The sequence below is a fragment of the Bidens hawaiensis genome, unplaced genomic scaffold (genome assembly GCF_021521415.1).
Source record: "Bidens hawaiensis isolate Kalapana, Puna unplaced genomic scaffold, B.hawaiensis_p1.1 tig00012747_1, whole genome shotgun sequence".
Taxonomy (NCBI): Eukaryota; Viridiplantae; Streptophyta; class Magnoliopsida; order Asterales; family Asteraceae; genus Bidens; species Bidens hawaiensis.
In genome coordinates, this window is record NW_027492057.1 from 190,160 (window position 1) to 213,281 (window position 23,122).

The 23,122-nt window shown below is 40.1% G+C and overlaps 1 protein-coding gene and 1 long non-coding RNA gene across 3 annotated transcripts; one reads left to right on the forward strand and one right to left on the reverse strand.

Moving 5' to 3' along the window:
* Positions 1–5,053: 5,053 nt before the first annotated feature.
* Positions 5,054–17,739, reverse strand: LOC143542085 (uncharacterized). Its single transcript, XR_013136848.1, has 3 exons — positions 17,653–17,739; positions 5,389–5,605; positions 5,054–5,203 (listed from the first exon to the last, which is right to left on the reverse strand). It is a non-coding gene; the product is annotated as an uncharacterized LOC143542085 (long non-coding RNA).
* LOC143542084 (polyadenylate-binding protein-interacting protein 11-like) lies at positions 5,338–21,761 on the forward strand. 2 transcript variants are annotated; one of them, XM_077034750.1, is made up of 11 exons: positions 5,338–5,622; positions 17,664–17,738; positions 17,844–17,948; positions 18,301–18,345; positions 18,444–18,516; positions 18,604–18,716; positions 18,814–18,873; positions 18,966–19,013; positions 19,420–19,488; positions 20,336–20,397; positions 21,506–21,761. In XM_077034750.1, exons 1-11 carry the CDS (start codon positions 5,392–5,394, stop codon positions 21,561–21,563), a joined length of 939 nt encoding a protein of 312 aa, XP_076890865.1. In that variant the 5' UTR covers positions 5,338–5,391; the 3' UTR covers positions 21,564–21,761. The 2 variants fall into 2 exon arrangements, with proteins under 2 accessions (XP_076890865.1, XP_076890864.1); XM_077034749.1 differs by having other exon boundaries at positions 5,338–5,620; positions 17,665–17,738; positions 17,841–17,948.
* The last annotated feature ends 1,361 nt before the right edge of the window (positions 21,762–23,122 follow it).

The following is a 23,122-nucleotide window of genomic DNA, read 5'->3' on the forward strand; positions in this document are numbered from 1 at the left end:
ATTAAACGTATTTAATATTCCATCTAGTTTGTAAATATACAAACCTATGTTAGCAAAAAAAAGACATTCTTGAGACTTTTTTCCCATTCATAATATATATGGTGTCTTGTTATGATTAACTCCATAAATAACAACTTGGGTCATAAAGTTATTAAATAAAACACTTGGACAAATAAAAAACTCCACATACCCATCATCTTGATCTTCATTCTAAACACTTAAATATGATGGAAATAAGTTTTTATCGAAAAATACTCACTTGATTTATTGTTCTTGCTTCTCCTTCAAAACTCGTAGGTTCATCTTCCACACCCAACTTTATAATATATTTTCCTCTCTCACGCGGGACCCACACATCCCATTTGGTATTTCTAGAAGCTTTGTAGAGTTATACGTTGTTTAATCATTTAAGTTATTAGAAGCAAGACTTAGATTATTCACCCTCGTAAATCAAATAATACTTTTAACTCACCGTTAGAGCATTCTCAGTTCATTCTATGAAGTTATTAAACTCATATAATTTATGGTGAATTTTGAAAAAACCATCAAAATCACCTCTTCAATCTATTCCCTGTTATATGAATGAGTTATATGACAACTAAAGTAAAAAATCTAAATTTAGAGTCTCACTTTTGATCAATATCATATAATATATCAACAATCTCACAATCACCATATACTATATAACAAGACAAAAGAGAAAAAATAATAAAAACAAGAATTTATGGATATGAATAGGAAATAGAATGTGAAAGATTTTTGAAAAATGATGGATAAATTTTTGTAATTGTGTTTTTTAATTAAAATTATATAAAAAAATATATGAAATGAACTAGTAATGCTCTTACACAAATGGTGTATATCGATTCACTACAAAAAAAAAATCAAACAGAAATTTGTTTATTTAGTAGAAATAAATATTTTTAAAATGTTACATATGAAAATTGACATTAAATATCACGACCCTCAACCATATAGGAATATATTATATCCTTATACACTGATTGAATTTTTATGTATGAAGTTAATTTTAAAGGTAGTATCAACGTTAGTTGTATCTATACAGTGCAAAAGTTACTAGATATGAGGCGTAACAATGTTTCTCTTAGTTTTGCACTTCAAAAGGATATATTAGTGATAAAACACACACGAGTATAAAGAATATAAATTAAACAACGGGTTAGGCTAAATTTACCCTCCCTGGTTGCTTGTCATACGCTCCCTCCCCTTGGAAAAACCAACTTTCATATTAACCCTTATAATCATATAATTACCAAATTAGCACGAAAGTAAGGATTTAATATTATTTTTTTACAAGTTGTGTTTTCTTTTTATGATTTCGAGTTTTGGGTTTTGGGTTTCGGTTTTAGGGTTTAGGGTTCGGGTTTAGGGTTTAGGGTTCGGTTTCGGGTTTCGGTTTTAGGGTTTAGGGTTCGGGTTTAGGGTTTAGGGTTCAGTTTCGGGTTTCGGGTTTCGGTTTTAGGGTTTAGGGTTCGGTTTCGGGTTTAGGGTTCGGTTTCAGGTCTAGAGATTAGGGTTCGGTTTCAGGGTTCGGGTTTAGGGTTTAGGGTTTCGGGTTTAGGGTTTAGGTTTTCGGGTTTAGGGTTTTGGATTTTTGGTTTATTTTGTAAAAGATAAAGTGGTAAAATAAGGATATTATAAATATATATACTATTAAAATTAAAAAAAAAAGATATATAAATATTTATAATATTAATATTAAAAAAAAATAAATTAATAGTAATATTTGATAGTTTTTAATTTGATATATGTAGTGGAAGTTATCAAATGAAAGTAATGTTGTAGGGACTAATATGTATATAAATAATATTAAGAGCTAATTGTAATTTATGTAATAAGTTCAAGGGGGAAGTATATTTAGTAAAAATGAAGTAAGGGGGGGTACGTCTATCCCACGCATAACTTTGTGCTAGTTTTAAATAAACAAAAAGTTAATACACTAAAATAAACTAGATAAACAATAAAAATTTAGTGGATACCATGTCCTATTTTAAGGAATTATGTGGTTGAAACATACCTAAAAATGCATGTGTTGCTAAAATAGAAACACCTCATGTCAAGTAAAAACTCACCTCATGTCAAGTAAAAACTCTTGATTATTTATGGCATATACAGATACATTCTTTTTAACAACCAACAAAAGCAATTTATTAACATATATTACCACATACAAACGAGGCGGTACAGAATTTAACCCACAACCCAAAAGCCAATCAACACCATCATAAAATGAAACCACCACACCAATTAGTCCATATCAAAAGAGATCCTCTCAACCTATTTTTAACCCAAAGATAATCAAAACCTTTAATGTCACTTCACCACAATATCTACCATTACTGCCAGATCATTAAACACCTTATCATTGTGCGCCTTCCATAAGCATCCGTGCACCACAATGAGACTAGACAAACGACATGAAAAGACTTTGCCTTTCTCCTATATAACTTAGTGAACTTGTGTAGTTTATGAATATCTCGAATATAGACAAAAATATAAGAAAATTTACACCAAAGTGAAATTGCCATAAGCGCATCGCTTGAGCCAACCCACATGAGAAGAAAAATGTGCTCGGCCTTTTTCGTCTTGCCAACACCAGATAGTAGTTAAAGAAGAACATAATAAAGAAAATATAAAATAACAAAGAAAATAGTTAAAAAAGTATATAGGGAATTGTGATTCATTAAATAAAAGAACTTAGTAAGTTATGTAGTTCAGTATTAGTAAGTTATGTAGTTCAAGAGTATGATGGATATCAGAGACATTTAAATTCAATTCATCATAAAATGTGAACACAATTTTTATAATATAGAAAGTGGTTTAGGGTGTTGTGAGTGAATGCGAGAGAAATCCAGTGATTTTTGTATATTTAAAAAGTTACTGTTCATACCCTATAAATTTTTTAATATATTTTAAAAGTAATTGTAAGAGCATTCCCAACCCATTCCCTATATTACTGTGAGAAGAGTTTGTAAATTATGGGGTGAGGTTTTGAGTGGTTAGAGCATTCTCAATGGGTTCTTCATCCTCATCTTTAAAATTTAACCAAAAACCACAATTTCTCAAATTTATACACCATTTTTTAAAAACCTCCCACAACCCATTCTCCATTTATATCTTTATATTCTTTTTTTTATTATTTATTTCTCTTTCTTCCATTTATATCTTAACTACTAAGGAGGGAGTTGAAAATGGAGTGCTTTGACATTGCTCTAAATTTGGAGATCTACTATAGCATTTTGTTAAAATTTGGAGATAGAGTTTGGAGATGGGGAATGGATTGGAGCCATTTTTTTAGATGTTTTCTTTAAATTTTAGAGATGGAGATAGAAATATGGAACCTAATGGGAATGCTCTTATTAGTGTAAATTATAGGGTGAATAGAGAAAATGTAATGATGTTTTATAAATTTGGGGAAACTTTGTTTGTCCTTATTTATTTTTTGATATTTGTTGAATTAGTTGTGAGTAGAGGAGAGAGAAAGCTGTAATGATAAATGTATAAAATAATATTATTTAATTGAACAGGAAGAGAAATATAATATTTTGTATTGTAATTATAAAGATAGGGATGGAGATCTGGATGGGAATGCTCTAAGTGAAGTAAAGATAAATGATAATGATAATGATAAAAGTATATAGTATATTATTTAATTAAAAAATATATATATATTTATTTTTAGTGTAAGAAACTTTACACTAAAGTAAAATTGTTTGCCAGACCCTCTAAAACAGCCCACATGAAACAAAAACGTGTTGGACCATATCCTCCGTTTCATTAACCCCGTATAGTAGTTGAAGTAGAATAACATAAAAGGGGAAAGAAAAATAAAAAGTAAATAGAGAATTGTGATATCTACTATTATAATAAACAAAAATATTGGTTGAACCACAAACCTCTTAATTGGTCTAATAGTTTGCCAAGTGGCACTCTCATGTATTAACCTATAATTTCTAATTAAATTTATTAATTTAAAGCTAAAATTTAATTAAGATTTAAAACATTACTTATCTAGCCTTATCATTATCCTATCTATTCTTTATCTAGCCTTATTGTGGATTATAACTAAGTGAGTTTGATTCATATTATAAAGTCATGTTTATTGCACCACCCATTTTATTGATTATGATTGCCCAAATGACTTATTTACTCTTCTCACAAACATAAAATATATTGACTCTTGGTTTATATTTTGTTCCAAGTTGTGTGCAATAGATCCCCTTTGTTAATAACAAATTTGGATGTTACCATGATAAAAACATTATCATAAACATTAGCGAGTTGGATAGAAACCAATTGATCATATTATTCTAGGTTATTTTGACCAAAAAACCTTATTTACAAGATCAAAAACATAAGCGGGCTGGGTAGAAGGTTAAAGTGACTAATTTCGTATGGACCGGTTGGAACCGGAACACTCCTTGTCCAATATTTTGATTAGCAATATGGGTGTCACATATGAATACAAAAGCCTTATTATTTTGTAATCGAGCTGAAATGAATTTAGCTAATCTTTTTTTTGTCTATCTTTTTTGATCTATTTGACTGATTATGAATGTACAAATTAAACTGAATAAATGAGACAAGTGTTGGGTATTAAATCATGGTTAGTTTGTCTATTTTTTGTTGTGAATTGCATGTAATAGTAGAAGCAATAATTAGCCATCAGATGGTCTCATCAATGGTTAGGAAAACTAGCAATTAGTTTAAATAAAAAAAATTGTATATGATTTGTATATGTTTTGTTGCTATACAAAGTATGGTTTGTTAATGTTTCAATAAAATTGTAGCAATTTATTTGTATATATAAAACTTGCAATTTATTTGTAATTTTAGTGATTTATGAACTTTTCATTATTATATGTAATATGTAAGTTTAATCATATAACGTATTTAAAAACATTTATTAATTATACCGTTTTTATTATCCAATCCGTGTAATACACGGGTTCCTAACCTAGTTCATTCACATAAATAAAAGTAGAAACACAATAGTATAACAATAACAACATTTTTGGTATAATAATATTGTAATTGTACACCTCTTCTCTTTCTCTCTCTCACCTGACGATCTCAAAGTTGAATTCCTTCATTCATTCAATTCAATGATCTCATACTCACTCCATTTTTAGCCTCCTTGCTTCAACAACACCACCAGGTAACAATAACAATCAATAATCATCTATCAATCCAATTCATCTCCTCACCAAACACCCAATTCATATTTCATCATCATTCACACACACACATACACACACACACACACACATATATATATATATATATATATATATATATAAATATAAATATAAAGTCACATCTTTCTTTCATTTCACAGCTCACAACACCACCTAAACCCATACCCACACCATGACACTTGTTGAATCAGCCGACGTTGATCGGAAACCCAACGGCAAAGCCGTCGATGGTAGTGATCAAGGGTTTAGTCAAGAAATTAGGGATTTGGCTGAAATGTTGTCCAAATTGAACCCCATGGCTGAAGAGTTTGCCCCACCCTCACTCGCCGTTAACAATAGTTTTAGTATTAACCCACCGCCCTTAATTCTACCGCCCTTTGCTTATCCTCCTCCTGCTGCTGGTGTTGAAGGGGTATGCACCCGCCTTAACATCGAGCGGGGCGGGTCAACCCACAAGATATAGACAAGAGGCTTGAAATCAGGATGTCATGAAGACACAAAGCCAAAACCTATGCGCAAGCGCATGAAACATCTGCGCGTGGCGCATATCACATACGCGCAAGCGCATGAAACATCTGTGAGAATAAAGAGAAGACCTTGCGCATCCCCGGGATAAGCGCATAAAGGCCGCGCGTAAGCGACACACAACAAATGAGACAATAGTCTAATCCAAATCAGGATAAGGACAACCATGATTGTACTCATCAGGCAACCTTCCAGAAGGTATCTTTTAAGGAATAAAGAATGTGCTGATGTTGACAGCTGCCAATGAAGGGTGGACAACTCAGCAAAGCCCATGTGCCACCACGTGATGGCACATGGGTCAGGTGAAATACCTTGGTCAGAGAATAATCAATGAAAAAGCACCAGGTGTCCTAAGTACACGTGGCGCGAAGCAATAGGAGGAGGCCAAAAAGGCCTAATTGGGTCTGAGCCCAATCATTGGAAACCCTAATACTATAAATACCACACCACCTCAACAGTGCAAAAAGAGGCAAGAAAATACATTCTAAGTCCTTTACTCATTTTTACATCCTGATTATCTTCTCCTACAATACCTGATTCTCACACCGGAGGGTTACCCCAAAGAAGACCCCTCTGTCCCTTTCTGAGGGGTAAGCTTACGGTGCTGTTCGTTTTGTAGGTGAAAGAACTCGTATCTCGGAAAACCATCGGTGATATAGCACACTCGTACCCGTGGAACGTTGATCGTATACAAGTAAGTCGATACACCCTTCTTCATTGGCGCCATCACCTGTTACAACGGCAACAAAACTACTATTTCATCAATTTTCTCTTCACCATGGTTTCCGGTGTTCGAAACAATGATCAAGTTCTGGAGGATAATGAGCTTGAGGATGTTAATGAGGGACATCAGGTTCTGAGGGCGCCGCGTGACACTGCGCGCACCACCAGTAACCATCCCTTCAACACAACACCTCATAGTCAAACTGAAACTCCCCCAGACGATCTCACGTTCCAAAATCTGACTGGTGCAAAACAAAAAGGACCAATGGGCCCGGAAGTTGAAATCAATGACCCTAAAGAATGGCTCATAAACGAACAACGGCGTTTAATGGACAAATACAATGAGTTGGTAAAACACAAAAAGTTAGCCGATTTAACATAAAGGCTCGCATTTGATAAACAAACCATTCAGGGAACAACAAAAAAGACGCGCGCGCTGGAAGACGGTCATTCTGTTCACACCGAACAAGCTGATATTAGTGATGAGGAAGAGGTGCACAGCATGAAGAAGACGCGAGATACTCATGCAGGAGGTTCACAGCTTCGCGCACACATGCACATAGCACCTGGAGCCAAAGCTGATATGGATTTATACACACCATACAACCCACAAGCGAAAGAGCAAGTGGAAGTAACCACACCATATAGGCCAGCCATCTTGGTAAAACATTCAAAGTTCGCTGAGCGCATTGCGAAGGCTCCCATTCAACACAAAACCAAGATGCCAAGTGGTTTAGGCAAGTACGATGGTACAACAGATCCAGATGATTTCTTACACGGTTTTTATAACATTGGAAACTTAGAAAGCTGGACGATGCCAACATGGAGTCACATGTTTGCTCGCTGCCTCACGGGCGCAGCGCGTGTCTGGTTCGAAAGCTTGCCGACAGGACAAATCGATGGGTTCGAAGAGCTATTGGAAAAGTTCCAGGCTCACTTTGTACAGCAGCGCAGACACACGCGCAACCCCGATGACATCATGCACTGCGTACGCAGGAATGATGAAACCATTGAAGACTACATAACTCGTTTCAATCAGGAATCTCTTGCAATTGGAGGCATCACTGAACAACTCTTGCGCGTGGCCTTTATACAAGGTGCGCGCAGTGATCAACTCCGCAGAGCTCTCGTGAGCAGAGAAGGCATGCCAACCACTTGGGCTAAGCTTATGGAAGCATCGCGAGTCTTCGCGCGAAATGAAAAACAAATTGCCCAAGACAGAGCAAGAGATAAAGGGCATCAAACAAAAGCACCACGCAACAATGAAAAGAGGCGCAAACAAAACTCCGTATGGTCCAGGTTGCAACAAACCAATTATTCTCCTACAGAAAAGCAAGCGCAACAAAGTTCACCCCAACCCCAAAAAGAAATTCTTAATCGCGGAGAAGGTGACAAGAAGGAAGGCGGCAGAGAGCCTAACAGACCTCTACCAAGAATATGGACTCCCATCACCAAAACGCCTTCGCAAGTGTTAAGAACAGAGAATGTCCAGTTTAAAAACCACAGGCCATTACTCCATAAGGGACCACCGAACAGTGGCAAATATTGTGAGTTTCACAAATCCAAAGGGCACAACATTGATGCATGCCATCATTTGAAGGATGCTATCGAAAAAGATGTGAAATCAGGCAAGTTGGCTCACCTGGTAAAAAATCCAAGACCAGAGAACGAACAACCAGACGGAGCCTCAGCCAGTAAAAAATTCAAAAGAATCTGTGTAGCTGAAGGAAGAAGGCAAGGGCAAAGATCGAGGAAGAGAAGCGCGCAAATCCAAGGGGATTGGCGCGAGCAACAAGTAATCTTTCCAAGAATCAGAGGAGGCCCGTCTATCAGCAGCCCTCTAGTCATCACTGCACACATCGCTCATTATGAGGTGTCAAGAGTCCTGGTGGACACCGGTAGTGAGTCAGACATCATGTATGAGCAATGTTTCAGGAAGTTGGATCCAGAAGACCAAGCAAGGCTTGAAGTTGTGAGTGCACCAATCTCGGGTGTCTCAAACGAAATTATTCACCCCCTAGGTCAGATACAATTCGAACTAACTATGGGGGATGAGAAGCACAAGCGAGCTGAAATTTTCAACTTCCTGGTCTTACCCACCACTTCATGCCATAGTATGATCTTGGGCAGAGGAACGATTGCCCAATTCAACGCCATACCGTCACCAGCGCATGGCGCGTTGGGGTTCCCAACACCAACAGGAGTAACATTTGTGTACCGAGATCACTTATGCGCAGTAATAAGTATACCTCGAGAGGGGAGAATGAAGCTTCCAGTGGCAAACAACGAGCCAGAGGAATGGATTCTCAACCCAAAATTCCCAGAACAAACAATCACAATCGGAGCTACGATATCAGATGACACAAGAGTGAGAATGAAAAGATTGCTCACAACATATATGTCAGTCTTCGCGCGGCAACATTCTGATATGACTGGGGTTCCGCGAGACCTGGCGCAGCACTCTCTCAACACATTCAAGTCCGTGGAGCCAATTGCTCAAAAGAAAAGAGTCATGGGAGACGAGAAGACAAAGGCCATGAATAAGCAAGTAGAAGATCTACTGCGCGCGAATATCATTCGCCCAATACGATATCAAACATGGGTAGCCAATCCTGTGATGGTAAAGAAGAGCAATGGGTCATGGAGAATGTGCATTGATTTCAAGGACCTCAACAAGGCGTGTCCAAAAGATTGTTACCCCTCCCAAACATTGACATGAAGGTGGACTCTATGGTGCCATTTAAGCTCAAATGTTTCCTGGATGCCTATAAGGGCTATCACCAAATTCAAATGGCACCACAGGATGAAGACAAGCTTGCTTTCAGAACTGACAAGGGTGTTTTCTGTTACACAAAAATGCCCTTTGGTTTAAAGAATGCAGGAGCCACTTACCAAAGACTCATGGATGCAATTTTCAACGAGCAGATTGGAAAAAACTTAGAAGTCTACGTGGATGATTTGGTGATTAAAAGCAGGAAGGAAAAATAAATGCTCAAAGACATCGAAGAAACCCTTCGGCGCCTAAAGGAAGTAAACATGAAGCTCAACCCGAGCAAATGCACATTCGGTGTTGAAGAAGGGAAATTTCTCGGCGTAATGGTCACCAAGGATGGTTTCAAGGTGAACCCAGAGAAGGTGGAGGCTATCCTCGGCATGCCTTCACCATCTACCATGAAGGAAGTTCAAAAGTTGAATGGTAGATTGGTATCAATTAACAGGTTCCTAGCAAACCATGCAAGCAAATCTACCCCATTCATTAACACACTGAGAAATTGCTTAAAGAAAAGCCAATTCAAGTGGAAGCCTAAGGCCGAGCAAGCTTTCAGTGAGATAAAAGAATGTCTGATAAATCTGCCTGCGCTCACAGCTCCACTACCTGGTGAAACTTTAACGTTGTACCTGTCAGCGGGAGAGCGCGCCATTGGCGCAGTATTATTGGTGGATCGCAAGGGAATCCAAACACCAATTTATTATGTAAGTCGGGTGCTGACAGATCCTGAGACGCGCTACACCATCATAGAAAAGTTAGTTTTATCACTAACGCATGCGTCGCGCAAGCTTCACAGATATTTCAATGGCCATCCTATTGAAGTCCTGACTGATTACAACATCCAGCAAGTCTTGCGACGTCCCGCGCTCTCAGGAAGGCTGACAAAATGGGCGCTGGAATTAGGGGAGCACACGATCACCTATAAGCCTCGTCCAGCAATCAAGGGACAAGTCTTAGCTGATTTCATCGCAGAAATCCCTAAAGGAAAAGTCGAAGAGGCTCAGCGCGAAGTAGACCCTCCGCAAGCCAATAATGAAGAAAACGTTTGGAGATTATTCACTGATGGAGCTTCAAACAACGAAGGGTCCGGCGCAGGCCTCAAACTGGTGGATCCAGAAAATCATGAGTATACTTACGCAATCAGGTTGGATTTCAAGAGCACCAACAATGAAGCTGAGTATGAAGCCCTGCTGGCTGGTTTGCGCATCGCGCACAAGTTCGGAGTTAAAAAGCTAGAGGCTCATGTAGATTCATACCTGGTAGCAGCACAAGTCAATGGCCTTTATGATGCCAAGGAGAACACCATGCCTCTGTATCTAGAGCAGGCGAAGAAACTCACCGAACAATTTGACTTTTTCAGAATCATACACATTCCGCGCAGTGAAAATAAGTCTGTCGACGCGCTAAGCAAGATGGCATCAACCAGCTTCGATCATTTTGGCAAAGATGTCAGGGTGGAAGTAATGAGCAACCCGTCAGTGGGAGCGAAGTCTGTTCTTGTAATTCATACAACACCTTCATCATGGATAACTCCAATAATGGAATTCTTAAAGGAGGGAAAGGTACCAGACGACCGCGCACAGGCGAGGAAGATAAGACACAAGTCGCAGAACTACGAAATGCTCGATGGTACGTTATATCGACGCTCTTATCTTGGACCACTCATGAAATGCCTAGACGCTGAGGAAGCAAGCTATGTGATCAGAGAGATACACGAAGGAATCTGTGGAATACATGCTGGCCCGCGCATGGTGGTCGCCAAGGCAATGAACGCAGGTTACTATTGGCCAGGCATGTACTTGGACGCGTTAAAAGCGATCCAAAAATGCAAAGCGTGTCAGAGCTATGCGCCAAATACCATGTGGCCAAAGAACAACTTGATTCCGGTAACCTCTGCATGGCCTTTCCACAAGTGGGCAATCAATATTGTGGGTCCCTTACCACAAGCGCCAGGGCGAGTAAAGTTTTTGGTAGTGGCATTAGACTATTTCACAAAATGGGTTGAAGCCAAGCCACTGGCAAAAATTACAGCCGAGGCAATGAAGCAATTTATTTGGAGCCACATCGTATGCCGTTTTGGCCTGCCCATGGAAATCGTGAGCGACAATGGCAAAAAATTCACTGACAGGAAGATATCCAGTTGGTTCAAGGAATTGCACATCAATCAGGTCTTCACTTCAGTATACCACCCTCAAGGGAATGGTCAAGTGGAACGCGCGAACCAAAGCTTGCTGAATGGGCTGAAGAAAAGGTTGGAGGGAGAGTCCCATGCATGGGTCTAGGAGTTACCTAATGTCCTGTGGGCACACAGGACATTAAGAAAAACCAGCAATGGCGAGTCCCAGTTCAGCCTAACCTATGGAACGGAGGCTATGATTCCAGCAGAGATTGGATGCCCATCCTATAGAGTGCTCATGATGAGTAAGACGGATAACGAGCAAGAAAGGAGGTTGGATCTCAATTTGCTTGAGGGACGCAGAGAGGCGGCTATCATCAGTGAAGCCAAATACAAGAAAAAGCTAGAAAAATACTACAATCAGCGCGTGAAAGAATGCCACTTCAAGAAGAATGATTTTGTCCTTTGGAACAATGAAGCTAGTCGCGCAATACCCCCGGGAAAGATGTCTCCCAACTGGGAGGGACCTTATCAAGTCTCGGAAGAATTGGGAAAAGGCGCATACGCTTTAAAAGATTTAAATGGAAAGAAGATCCCGCGCACATGGAACGCAGCACAACTTAGAAAATGTTTCATGTAAAAGTTGTCAAGTTTGTAATCAAGGCCTTTTAAGCCATTATGAATAATGATACGCTCTATATGCGTTCTATTACCTTTTGCATACATGTTTCACACTTCCCTTTATTAATTTTGAGCAATATGACAACATTGTATTGACATCAAACTAAAAATAAAACGAAGTAAAACATACATGCGCGAGCTTCAAGCTCAGACTCGTTAACGAGTTTTAACTCTAAAACGTCAGGGCCTTAGCCCAATAATATGAGCCTTAGCTCAAATTACTCATAGCATCCATCCTACGTATTGCGCAGCTGGACCATAAAAATACCTAAGCACAACTAAGGCAAAGCACATGCCAAAGCATAGTTGTTAAGGTCTCAGGTCAGGGCCGCGCATAGGATTATAATGGATATAAGCAGAGTAACACATACTGACACGTAAAGGCTAAAAAACTCATTCATAATTCCTTATAATAAATGCACGATAACGTCGCGCAAAAGAGGAATAATGAAATGCCAAGGCACGTGTCAGCATATTCAGAATATCGCAAAAAAAAAAACTTGAAATATGACAACTGTTAAGGATTAAGTAAAAATAATTTCCTTACAACCTTGTTCAAGTTTCAATTTGTAAGCATACCTTATATTCAACAAGCACACACATGCAATATAAAGAGATGAATTGGGAATGCGCAAGATGTGAACAAGGGAAAAACAAACTTTCATTCCGAAACATAGAAGTTTACAAATTTACAAATGATGAGGTAAAAACTACAAACACAAAAAAAAAAAAAAAAAAAAAACAAGAAGGGTTTTTCAAGTCTCTATGTTAATATCAGCCTCTTCATCTTCCTCATCATTATTTCCTCCCTCAGCATCTGGCGCAGCCCGCTCCTCGTCATCTCCAAACTTACCATAATCAAGCTGTTCGTCTTGAATATAGTCGTCTTCTGTCATGATAGCGTCAGGAGTAGGTCCTTTGGCCACGCCAGAGCCGCTGGCAGAGGTAGCGTTGCCGGTCCATCATCATTGCCACCAATCCCTTCACATTCATCAAGTAATTTCTTTATAGCGCCAAGATCGGGCTGGTCAGCAAGCGCGGCTATCTGCAAGTCACAAGGAACAGTATAAGTACAAAAGATTATGAAAATAAGTCAAGTAAACTCATTAAGGTGAAAATACCTTCTCATGGATGGGAATTGGAGTATTCAAGTACTTTTCCCCCACCTCAGCCATGTCAGCGCAGACAGCGTTGAGCTGATAAGGGTAGTCGGATGGATTCTTCTTTAGCATGCCATATTCATAGCCATCCTTAAACCCCTCAGCCCGACCCACCAAGCGCGACGCCGCATTACAGTCCATCACAAGGGTCTGAAACTCGTCTGAGTATTTCATGGCATAAGCGCAACGAGTCACACCCTGTGAAATCAGCCATTGACGGTCCTGCGCGAGGGAAGAAACAGATGTCTCAAGAGCAGGGATTTGAGAGTTTAATAACTTAACAGTTTCCTTGACTTGTTATAGCTCTTCTTTGTCAGACGCTGCTGCCGCCAAGGCTTCATTCTTTTCCGCTCGCGCAGCATTGAGCTCTTTCTTCAGGCGCGCAACCCCAGTCTCCAATAAAGATTTTTCAGTATTAACCTGCGTAATAGTTTGGTCACGCGCCTCCACTGCCAACTCCAGGTCACGCGCTTGACGCGCGTACTTGGCCGCATCTGCCTCTGCCACTTGCAGTTTCTCCCGCGCAGCTTGCAGCTCAAGCCCGCGCTTCACAAAAGCAGCGTTGGAACTTGCCCGGTTCTCGCTAAGTTCTGCTTGGAGTTTCTCAGCTTTCTCTCGGGCATCAAAAAGATTCCAAGCAGAAATCTTAGCCTCTTGCTTGGCCTCCGCAAGGGCGTCACGTACCTTTATATAATCATTGCGAAGCTCTTGGGAGGCAGCAAAAAACGCAGACCCAGCAAAAAGGTGGTCATTAAGCAAATCCACGCGAGCGCGGTCCTCTTGAAACCTCCTTTCAGCTGGAGGAACAGAGTGAGCCCAAAAGTCTTCACATACGCCCAAGGATTGGAATGAGCTCTCTTCAGTGATACTCCAGCTCGGGCGGTATATGTGATCGGCTCCCTACAAACACAAAGCAACGCAAAGAAACGTTTTAGTTATCTAAACACTAACTCGGAAGTCTGCACAGCGGAGCAAAATAAACTTATACCTGAGGTGAACCGGCAGAAAGATTAACGCCAGCTGATGAGCTCCTGCCTGCCCCATGAGAAAAAGGCTGCGCCACGAGATTTATAGGGCTTACGCAGCCACCATCAGAATTTTCAAAATTAACCTCCTCGTCATCCTCTATAACAGGTCTCTTCTCCTGCGACTTGGAAGAATCAAAAATAGTCTCGCGAGGAGGGCTGCGCGCAGGAGGAGGTGAGGGAGGTCTTGACGCTGTTAGAGTAGCGCGAAATATAGTCTCCTGCTCCTTAGTGATCCCAATGAGGGGAGATTCGGTACTTGTTGGAGCAGGAGCAGAACTAACAGCGCCAGCTCTAGCAGTGCCACCAGCAGCTTGTGTGCCAGCTATAATTCCTATGAAAAAACCAACAAGGAGAAATGATTCATGACTTGAACTAAAGGAAAAAATCAGACAATCAAAGCGCAATAAATACCTTGGCGCACCGCAGTCCGCGAATTAAGCATCGCCATGAAGTCCATTTTCCCCCTTTTTGTGGGCAAAGCAGAGGACTTCAAAACGATTTTTGGCATAGCCTTGGCACCTTGCTGCGCCTGAGGTTGAGCCACCAACGTTGCCGACTCTACAAACATTTGAGTGAACAAAGATTCATTAATAACTCTATCGGAATCACGCTCATAAAACCACAAAATATAAACAAAGTATACCTGTTGGAGAAGACGAAACAGCATGCGCAGCACCGCTTCCCTTGTCTGCCGCGCGCAGAGATGAGGTGGCAGCACCATACCTCGTGTGGACTGGAGGACTGCCCACACCTTGAGGCAAAGAAGACGAAGAAAACTTGGAAGCAAAACCCTTGGTTTTCTCAAGTCCTTTCACTTGAGTAGGGGGAAGATTCTGGGCAACAGAGGCATCATCTTTTTTCTGTTTTTTACTGGCCCCTGCGCCAGTCTTGCCTTTAGCCTTGCGCTTGAGTTTTCGCGCTTCAGCTTCTTTTTCCTCCCTTTCCTCTTCCACAGGCTCCAACTCATAATTATCGAGCGCATCTACAATACGCGCAACAGAAATGTTAAAACCAAATTTGGTATTCTAAGGGCCTAAACACAAATACAAGGGCTTACCAGGCGCATCGCTGTCAAAGAAAAATTCTATGTCGACAGATCATCGAAGCGATCAGGGAAAGCAACTTCCCTAGCTTTCAGGGTGACAGAGCCACCTTCTGTATGCTCGTCATAGGCAGCGTGGATGTATTCATTGCTTTCTGCATAAAACAAGACAAGTGATATCAGAAAAACGAATTATACTCGCGCAAAATTAATGCAATGAACAAACAACCCACCTGAGCCATCAACATGGATGACAGGCTCAGTCTCGCTGTCAGTCCACCTCTTGCTCATACCAACTCCCACCAACGCTTCCTCGCAAATATTCTTGGCGGGGGATGGTTCAGCAGTTAATTTTTTAACCCACGCGCCAGATGGATTCTTAAGAACGTCATCATCCGCGGATGCAGAAGTAATCGCGCGCATGGTTATACGAATGGGAATAACACCAGCCTTGATATAAAAGAATTTTTCAGCCCAGTCATGAAGGCTTTTGAAGGTAACAGTGCAGCACTTAACCTTCTGACTGCGCGGTGTGAATGAGAACCAAGAATCTTGGATTTTCGGCTTATAAAAAAATTGAAAGCGCCGAGGGGTGGGCTCCTCGCGCTGAGCTTTGCACATGAACTCAAAATGAGTCATGCGCACTAATCCACAGGGATGGACTAGAGATATATGAATCCCGTAAAATTGGAGGAGCGCACCTATAAACCTCGTCATCGGAAGACGAAGATTACAGCGGGTGAAAAAGTGAGAATATAAAGAGATATAGCCGGCGGGAGGATCCGCCGCCGTCTGCCCGGCTGCCGGGAGCAGACAACCATACTCAGGGAGAAAACACTGTGAAGCAATGAGACTATCAAACTCAGGCTGTTTCAACTTGCAGGGGATCTCGTCCCATCTTTTCGCCGTTTTATTCTTTCCCCCCTCCTCTGACGAAGCCTCGGCAACCCGAATACCCTTGCCGGTTTTCTTCAAAGTAGACATAACCACTGATTTTACACGGCCTTTACTAGGGGAAATTGTGGTGTTTGGGTTATCAGACATACAATTGCGAATCGAACAATATGGTTACTTTAAGCACGGAATTCTGGGACGAAGACGAAAGCTCTTAATTGGAATGTAAATGATAAGCAAAAGCTCTGAAAATGACAGTGGAGATGAAGAAAAAACCGTTCAAAAGGTTTGGTTTTATAGGCCCAGGGGAGAGAAAGAGAAACAAGTAATAATCAGATATACGCTCACGCGCCCCCACTCGCAAGCGTAGGCCAACATAAGCGCGACACGTGTTCCTGACACTGCATGAGGAGACGTGAAAGGCCACTGTAGCACCTCGAGCACACGAAAGGTCTGACACATAACGTCTCTATTTCTGATGCATGTCAACACCAACCAACCACGTGCATTGACGATTCGTTTTAACCAAAGGGATGGAATTTCGCGCAACGCGCATACAAGAAAAGAAAAAGAAAAAACAAGCCCTATTGAAAAAGCAAACTATTAAGTCTAATATCTATCTTACCTCGCTCGCGCAAGACAAGACACACATTAGACTGGGGGGGCTTGAAGGGGTATGCACCCGCCTTAACATCGAGCGGGGCGGGTCAACCCACAAGATATAGACAAGAGGCTTGAAATCAGGATGTCATGAAGACACAAAGCCAAAACCTATGCGCAAGCGCATGAAACATCTGCGCGTGGCGCATATCACATACGCGCAAGCGCATGAAACATCTGTGAGAATAAAGAGAAGACCTTGCGCATCCCCGGGATAGGCGCATAAAGGCCGCGCGTAAGCGACACACAACAAATGAGACAATAGTCTAATCCAAATCAGGATAAGGACAACCATGATTGTAAACATCAGGCAACCTTCCAGAATGTATCTTTTAAGGAATAAAGAATGTGCTGATGTTGACAGCTGCCAATGAAGGGTGGACAACTCAGCAAAGCCCATGTGCCACCACGTGATGGCACATGGGTCAGGTGAAATACCTTGGTCAGAGAATAATCAATGAAAAAGCACCAGGTGTCCTAAGTACACGTGGCGCGAAGCAATAGGATGAGGCTAAAAAGGCCCTAATTGGGTCTGAGCCCAATCATTGGAAACCCTAATACTATAAATACCACACCACCTCAACAGTGCAAAAAGAGGCAAGAAAATACATTCTAAGTCCTTTACTCATTTTTACATCCTGATTATCTTCTCCTACAATACCTGATTCTTACACCGGAGGGTTACCCCAAAGAGGACCCCTCTGTCCCTTTCTGAGGGGTAAGCTCACGGTGCTGTTCGTTTTGTAGGTGGAAGAACTCGTATCTCGGAAAATCATCGGTGATATAGCACACTCGTACCCGAGGAACGTTGATCGTATACAAGTAAGTCGATACACGCTTCTTCAGGTGTTAATGAGTTTATGCTGCAGCCCAACCAAAACCCTTTTGGGAATGCCAATTCTGGGCCTAATTCCAGAAGGGTATCTTCAAGTTTCCATTTTTTTTATGTTTTTGTCATTTGTGATATTTTATTATGGTTTAAAGATGTTTGAATTATTTTTTTTGTATGTTTTGGGTGCTAGAAGGGGAACTTTGGTCACGCCAAGCGCCGGATGAATAATCGAACCACCATGGCGCAACGCGAAGATTTTATTTGGAGGACTGTTCATGTGTCCAATATCGATCAGCAGGTGAACTTAAATTGTGTCTGTATACTGTTGGGTTGGGGGGGGGGGGGGGGTTCAACACGTATAATTTTTTTTGGATGAAAACGCGTAGATTTTTACACAACTGAGAAAAAAAAGCTGAAAATGTGTTTAGTGATATTGTTTCCTTGTAAGTGATGTAGCTGAATATTCGTGTGTATGGTATACTTAGTTAAAGTTTAGTAACTAAATCAAGGTAACATAAAATGTGGTTAAGAGAGTCGGAGTAAACAGTCGTACGAAAGTACTGATAACGGAAGTTGTAAACTATCGCTAATATATAGTGACAAGTAACGTACAATAGTTACAGTTTTTTACTTTATTGGCGTGGATGCAGGTGACCGAAGAACAGCTTGCTACCCTGTTTATCAATTGTGGACAGGTGAATATATATAAAAAATATGTTTATATGGAAACTCTTTTGTTAGTGATTTGTTATTATTATTTATTACGACCCTTTGTTTTGATTGGTGCATTTAGGTTGTGGATTGTCGTATATGCGGTGACCCGAATTCCGTTCTTCGTTTCGCATTTATTGAGTTCACCGACGAGGGTACGCGATATATTGATATAACCGTTAGTATTAAATATGTATAATTTCTGTTTTGTGTTACGTCATGTGTGTATATTGCGGCTGCAGAGGGTGCAAGGAACGCGCTAAGTCTAGCTGGAACTATGCTTGGGTATTATCCCGTTAGGGTTCTTCCTTCAAAAACCGCAATTGCACCTGTCAATCCGACTTTTTTGCCCAGAGTGAGATTCTCTTTGCAACATTAGTGATGGAATCTTTACAAATTATGATTAATGGTTTTGCTAAATCATTTAATTTTTCGTGTTTGTTTGTGCTTAGTCGGAAGATGAAAGAGAAATGTGTGCAAGGACTACCTATTGTACTAACATTGATAAGAAGGTAATTTAGACGATTTTTTTTATTTTGGTATGGATGTTAATTGCTAATTTATTATTGGTCAATGTGTGTGATCTTTGTTTTGTTTGAAGCAGGTTACGCAGGCAGATGTGAAACTGTTTTTTGAATCATTTTGTGGAGAGGTTCGTTGGTTATATATATTAATTATTAATTGTTATCATAGTTGTTAATAGCGCTCATAGCGAGCGCTATTTTTTAATAGCGTAGCGAAGCGATGATCTAGTGCTATCTGATGTTTAGCGTGAAATAGCGACAATTAGGTTTTTTTTTTGCGTTTTAATGTTATAAACCAAATTTTTAGGCATTTTAATTGACCAAACAGCACCGATTTTCACCAATTGCATCGTAAAAACCTAAATTTGTGAATAAACCCTAATGTTTTTTTAAAAAAACTTCCTAACACGTTAAACATCAAATAGCGCCCGCTATTTAGTTACGTAGCTTATAGGTAACTTGTCGCTATTGACCGCTATTCACTATTAACAACTATGATTGTTATTTGTTTATTATTGAATTGTTGTTTTATAGGTTTACCGCTTGAGGTTGCTAGGAGACTATAATCATTCAACTCGTATCGCCTTTGTGGAGTTTGTGATGGTAATTTTTTTTATAAACTCATTAGTTGCTTTTGTTTGTTTAAATCCATGCACTGTTTTGTTTAACTTGTGAATCAAAATTAATTATATCAATATTTTTGTCAATATTACAAGGATTTCAATTTATGTGAAGAAATCATTTCTAGACTAGTAATACTGGTTACATATGTTGATGGAATGTTAAGCTTGTAAACTACCCGAATGAAAACGGACAGCATGTTTGTGTTCGTTCGTGTAACTTGAATCGAACACGGACAACTAACCGAACAGGGGTTCTTGTGTGTGTTTGTTTGTTTCTGTTCGTTCGTTAACCGTGTAAACGAACGAACATAATTGAGCTAAAACCAATTAAAAGTAAATGTGAACAACAATATCGGGCCTTAAAAGTTACTAAAAGTAGACTAAATTGTAATGGGCCTAAAACATTAAATGGATATATTATCAAACGTAAACAAATGTACTTAAACAAACGTAAAGTAACGAACATAAACGAACATAGATGAACGAATGAAACATGTGCACATGTTCCTTCTTCAGCTAAATAAACAAAATCTTTTGTTTATGTTTGATCGTTTATTATATAAACGAGATTCCTGCCAGACGGTTAATGAATGGTTTACTGAACACTATTCGTTTACAGGCCCTATGCGGTGTTCACGTCAACACCATCATTTGTAACCGGTTTTACTGGTTAATTTATTTAATACCATTGTAGTCAAAAGCACACAAGGTGCAAATTCTTTTTTTTTTGTTTGTTTTAACCGTTTGGTTGGTGATAATGAACAATGATTCTTGCTCTTCTTTTGTGAATTGTTATTAGTTCTAAACTTTTGGTATTAATTTTGTAGGCCGAGAGTGCCATTGCAGCACTGAACTGTAGTGGTGCAGTGTTGGGATCATTGCCCATAAGGTAATTATATTTATTGTTTTTTCCATTTTAAACTTTCAATTTTCAATTTGGAAAACATGATTTAGGTGCTGTTTGTTTTTGCAGACATAAACTGTCTGCAAGCTGATTTCATCTGTTTTCATGTCTGCAACTGAAGATGTGGTCTGAAGATCTGCAAGCTGAAAATATAAGACTGTTTGTTTTTATAAGCTGATACTGTCTGCATAACTGTCAAACTTATCTCACAAGATAGAAGTCATTTATTTAAGTTACATCTAGTTTTTAGTCTTTGCTTGCCATGCCGATTTGGTTTTGGTGGGTGGTGGAAGGTGGTGGTGGTGGATGGTGGTAGTGGCGGCGGACGGTGGGTAGTGGCGGTGGATGGTGGTGGTGATGGATGGTTTTGGTTGGTGGTGGACGGTGGTGGTGATGGATGGTGGTGGTGGTGGGTGATGGATGGTGGTGGTGGCGGTGATGGATGGTGGTGGTGGTGATGGATGGTGGTGGTGATGGATGGTGGGTGGTGGACGGTGGTGGTGATGGATGGTGGTGGTGGTGGCGGACGGTGGTGGTGATGGATGGTGGGTGGTGGACGGTGGTGGTGATGGATGGTGGGTGGTGGACGGTGGTGGTGGCGGTGATGGATGGTGGTGGTGGTGGCGGTGATGGATGGTGGTGGTGGTGGGTGATGGATGGTGGTGGTGGCGGTGATGGATGGTGGTGGTGGTGGCGGACGGTGGTGGTGATGGATGGTGGGTGGTGGACGGTGGTGGTGATGGATGGTGGGTGGTGGACGGTGGTGGTGGCGGTGGATGGTGGTGGACGGTGGCGGCGGGGTACGGGGGTGGTGGTGGCGGCGTACGGTGGGTGGTGGTGTTGGCGGACGGTGGTAGGAGCAGTGGATGAGAGGGTGGCTGCAAAGGGAGAAGAGTAGGGTTTTTTTGTGAAGATGTTTTAAGCAAGATTTCCTTGCTTTTCTTTTAAGATGAAAGAAGATAACTTCAGATCTGTTTTAAGAAAAAAAACAAACAGTCTTCAAGGGTAATGTCTGCGCGCCTGCAGACATTAGCTCCCTTGAAGATGTTTGAAGAAAAAACAAACACCCCCTTACTATCTTATGAAATTGCAGCGTTAGCCCTTCTAAAACTCCGGTTCGCCCACGTGCACCTCGCCCCAGCATGCACTGAATACACCTTAACTTATCAACTGCTCGATATCTAAATACACACACAAGTACTTTTTATGTTTCTGCTGTTTGTTCGTTTCAAGTACCTGTTTCGAATGTAGATTTAGGATGTTGTGAGTTTGAGGCTCGGCTTTCGGGCTTTTTCAGGTGCTGCTTTGTTGTTCAGGATTGGGATGGTTTTCGTGTTTTCGTTATGAAAGTTGTTTTAAGTTATGTTTGCTTTTGGTTGTGTGGTTCTTTGATCATTTTGATCTTTATAATGGATCATGCATTATCCTCTGTATTTATGCTTAACAAAGGAATCGAGTCATCAGCCAAGCCAGCTCATGCTTGGGCTCGGCTAGGCTCGAATTTAAACGAGGTCACTTATTTCTAATGAGCTAAAATTTGAGTTTCAGCTAGAGCTGAGCCAGCTCGTTTAAATTAAAATTAAAATTTAATATTTAAATAAAATGTTTACTAAGAAACCTATTATTAGGGAGGTCTTTGGAGGGTTCATGCATCATTTTATTAAGCTACTTTCAAATTTGTAGCATAAAAAATTACGTTAGCTGTAAAACTCTAGCATAATTTTATCATGCAAGTTGGTTTTTGTGTTGTAGCGTAATTACGTTATTCATGAAAATGCTAACACACATTTTTTCTTCATTTGACTCCGTTTGCAAGCTTGACGTGTTTGATTGCATATGGAAATGTGGGTTTGATGGCTAACTTATAAATTTTAAAACTTGGTATTAACTTAAACGAGTCAAATTAGTGAGCGTTTGCTTGACTCAAGCTTGAAGCCTTCACAAACCAAGCGAACTCATGTAGTTTATTAAAGAAACTATTTTGAGCAAGCTTCAAGCCATGAGTGTTTGAATAAGCCACATTTTTCGTGCCACAGAGGTAGAACTTTCTCTGCATGAAGTACAAGTAACAAACCCAAGATTATCACCTAATAATTGTAATAGAAAAACAGTATTGAATTAACAACTAAAAATTATTGAAATAACAATGATATGCTTACTAAATGTGTAAATTTTTTTTTATTAAAACATCCATGTTATGATCCTATTTCACCTATCTTCTTCACACTACTTTCGGTCGATTAGATCAAGCGGTCGACCCATTTTCTAACGTCTATTTCACCTATTTCTGCCTTTTTTTAGCGCTAAACAATATATTCGTTTTAACGTTGTATAATTATTATTATTTTATCCCATTATACAATACTATTATTAGTATCTTTACCTATCTATTAGTTAGCAATTAGCATGATCACTATTGATATTATTATTACTACTACCTCTTTATTTATTGTATTTATTTGTTCTTTCTCTAATGGCCAGAGTTATATTGTTTGAACATTGTCTCTTTTATTTGGGTTGAAACGTATGGTTTTCGAGCCGGGGGTCTCTCTAGAAGCAATATCTTTATTCTTCGGGATAAAGGTATGGTTTGCCAACATCCCACACTCCCCAAACCTGCTAATAACTTTGCTATTTGTGGGATTTTTACTGGGTATGTTTGTTTGTTGATGTTGTATTGTCGAAGTGTAAGAGGGGAAGCAAATAGGTC

Bases quoted from the DNA above. Each gene is read 5' to 3' on its own strand.
- LOC143542084 (XM_077034750.1), top strand. From the start codon at position 5,392: ATGACACTTGTTGAATCAGCCGACGTTGATCGGAAACCCAACGGCAAA. The intron at 5,623-17,663 runs GTTGAAGGGGTA...CACGCTTCTTCA, and splicing joins ATCCTCCTCCTGCTGCTGGT to GGTGTTAATGAGTTTATGCT. The intron at 18,346-18,443 runs GTGAATATATAT...TGGTGCATTTAG, and splicing joins TGTTTATCAATTGTGGACAG to GTTGTGGATTGTCGTATATG.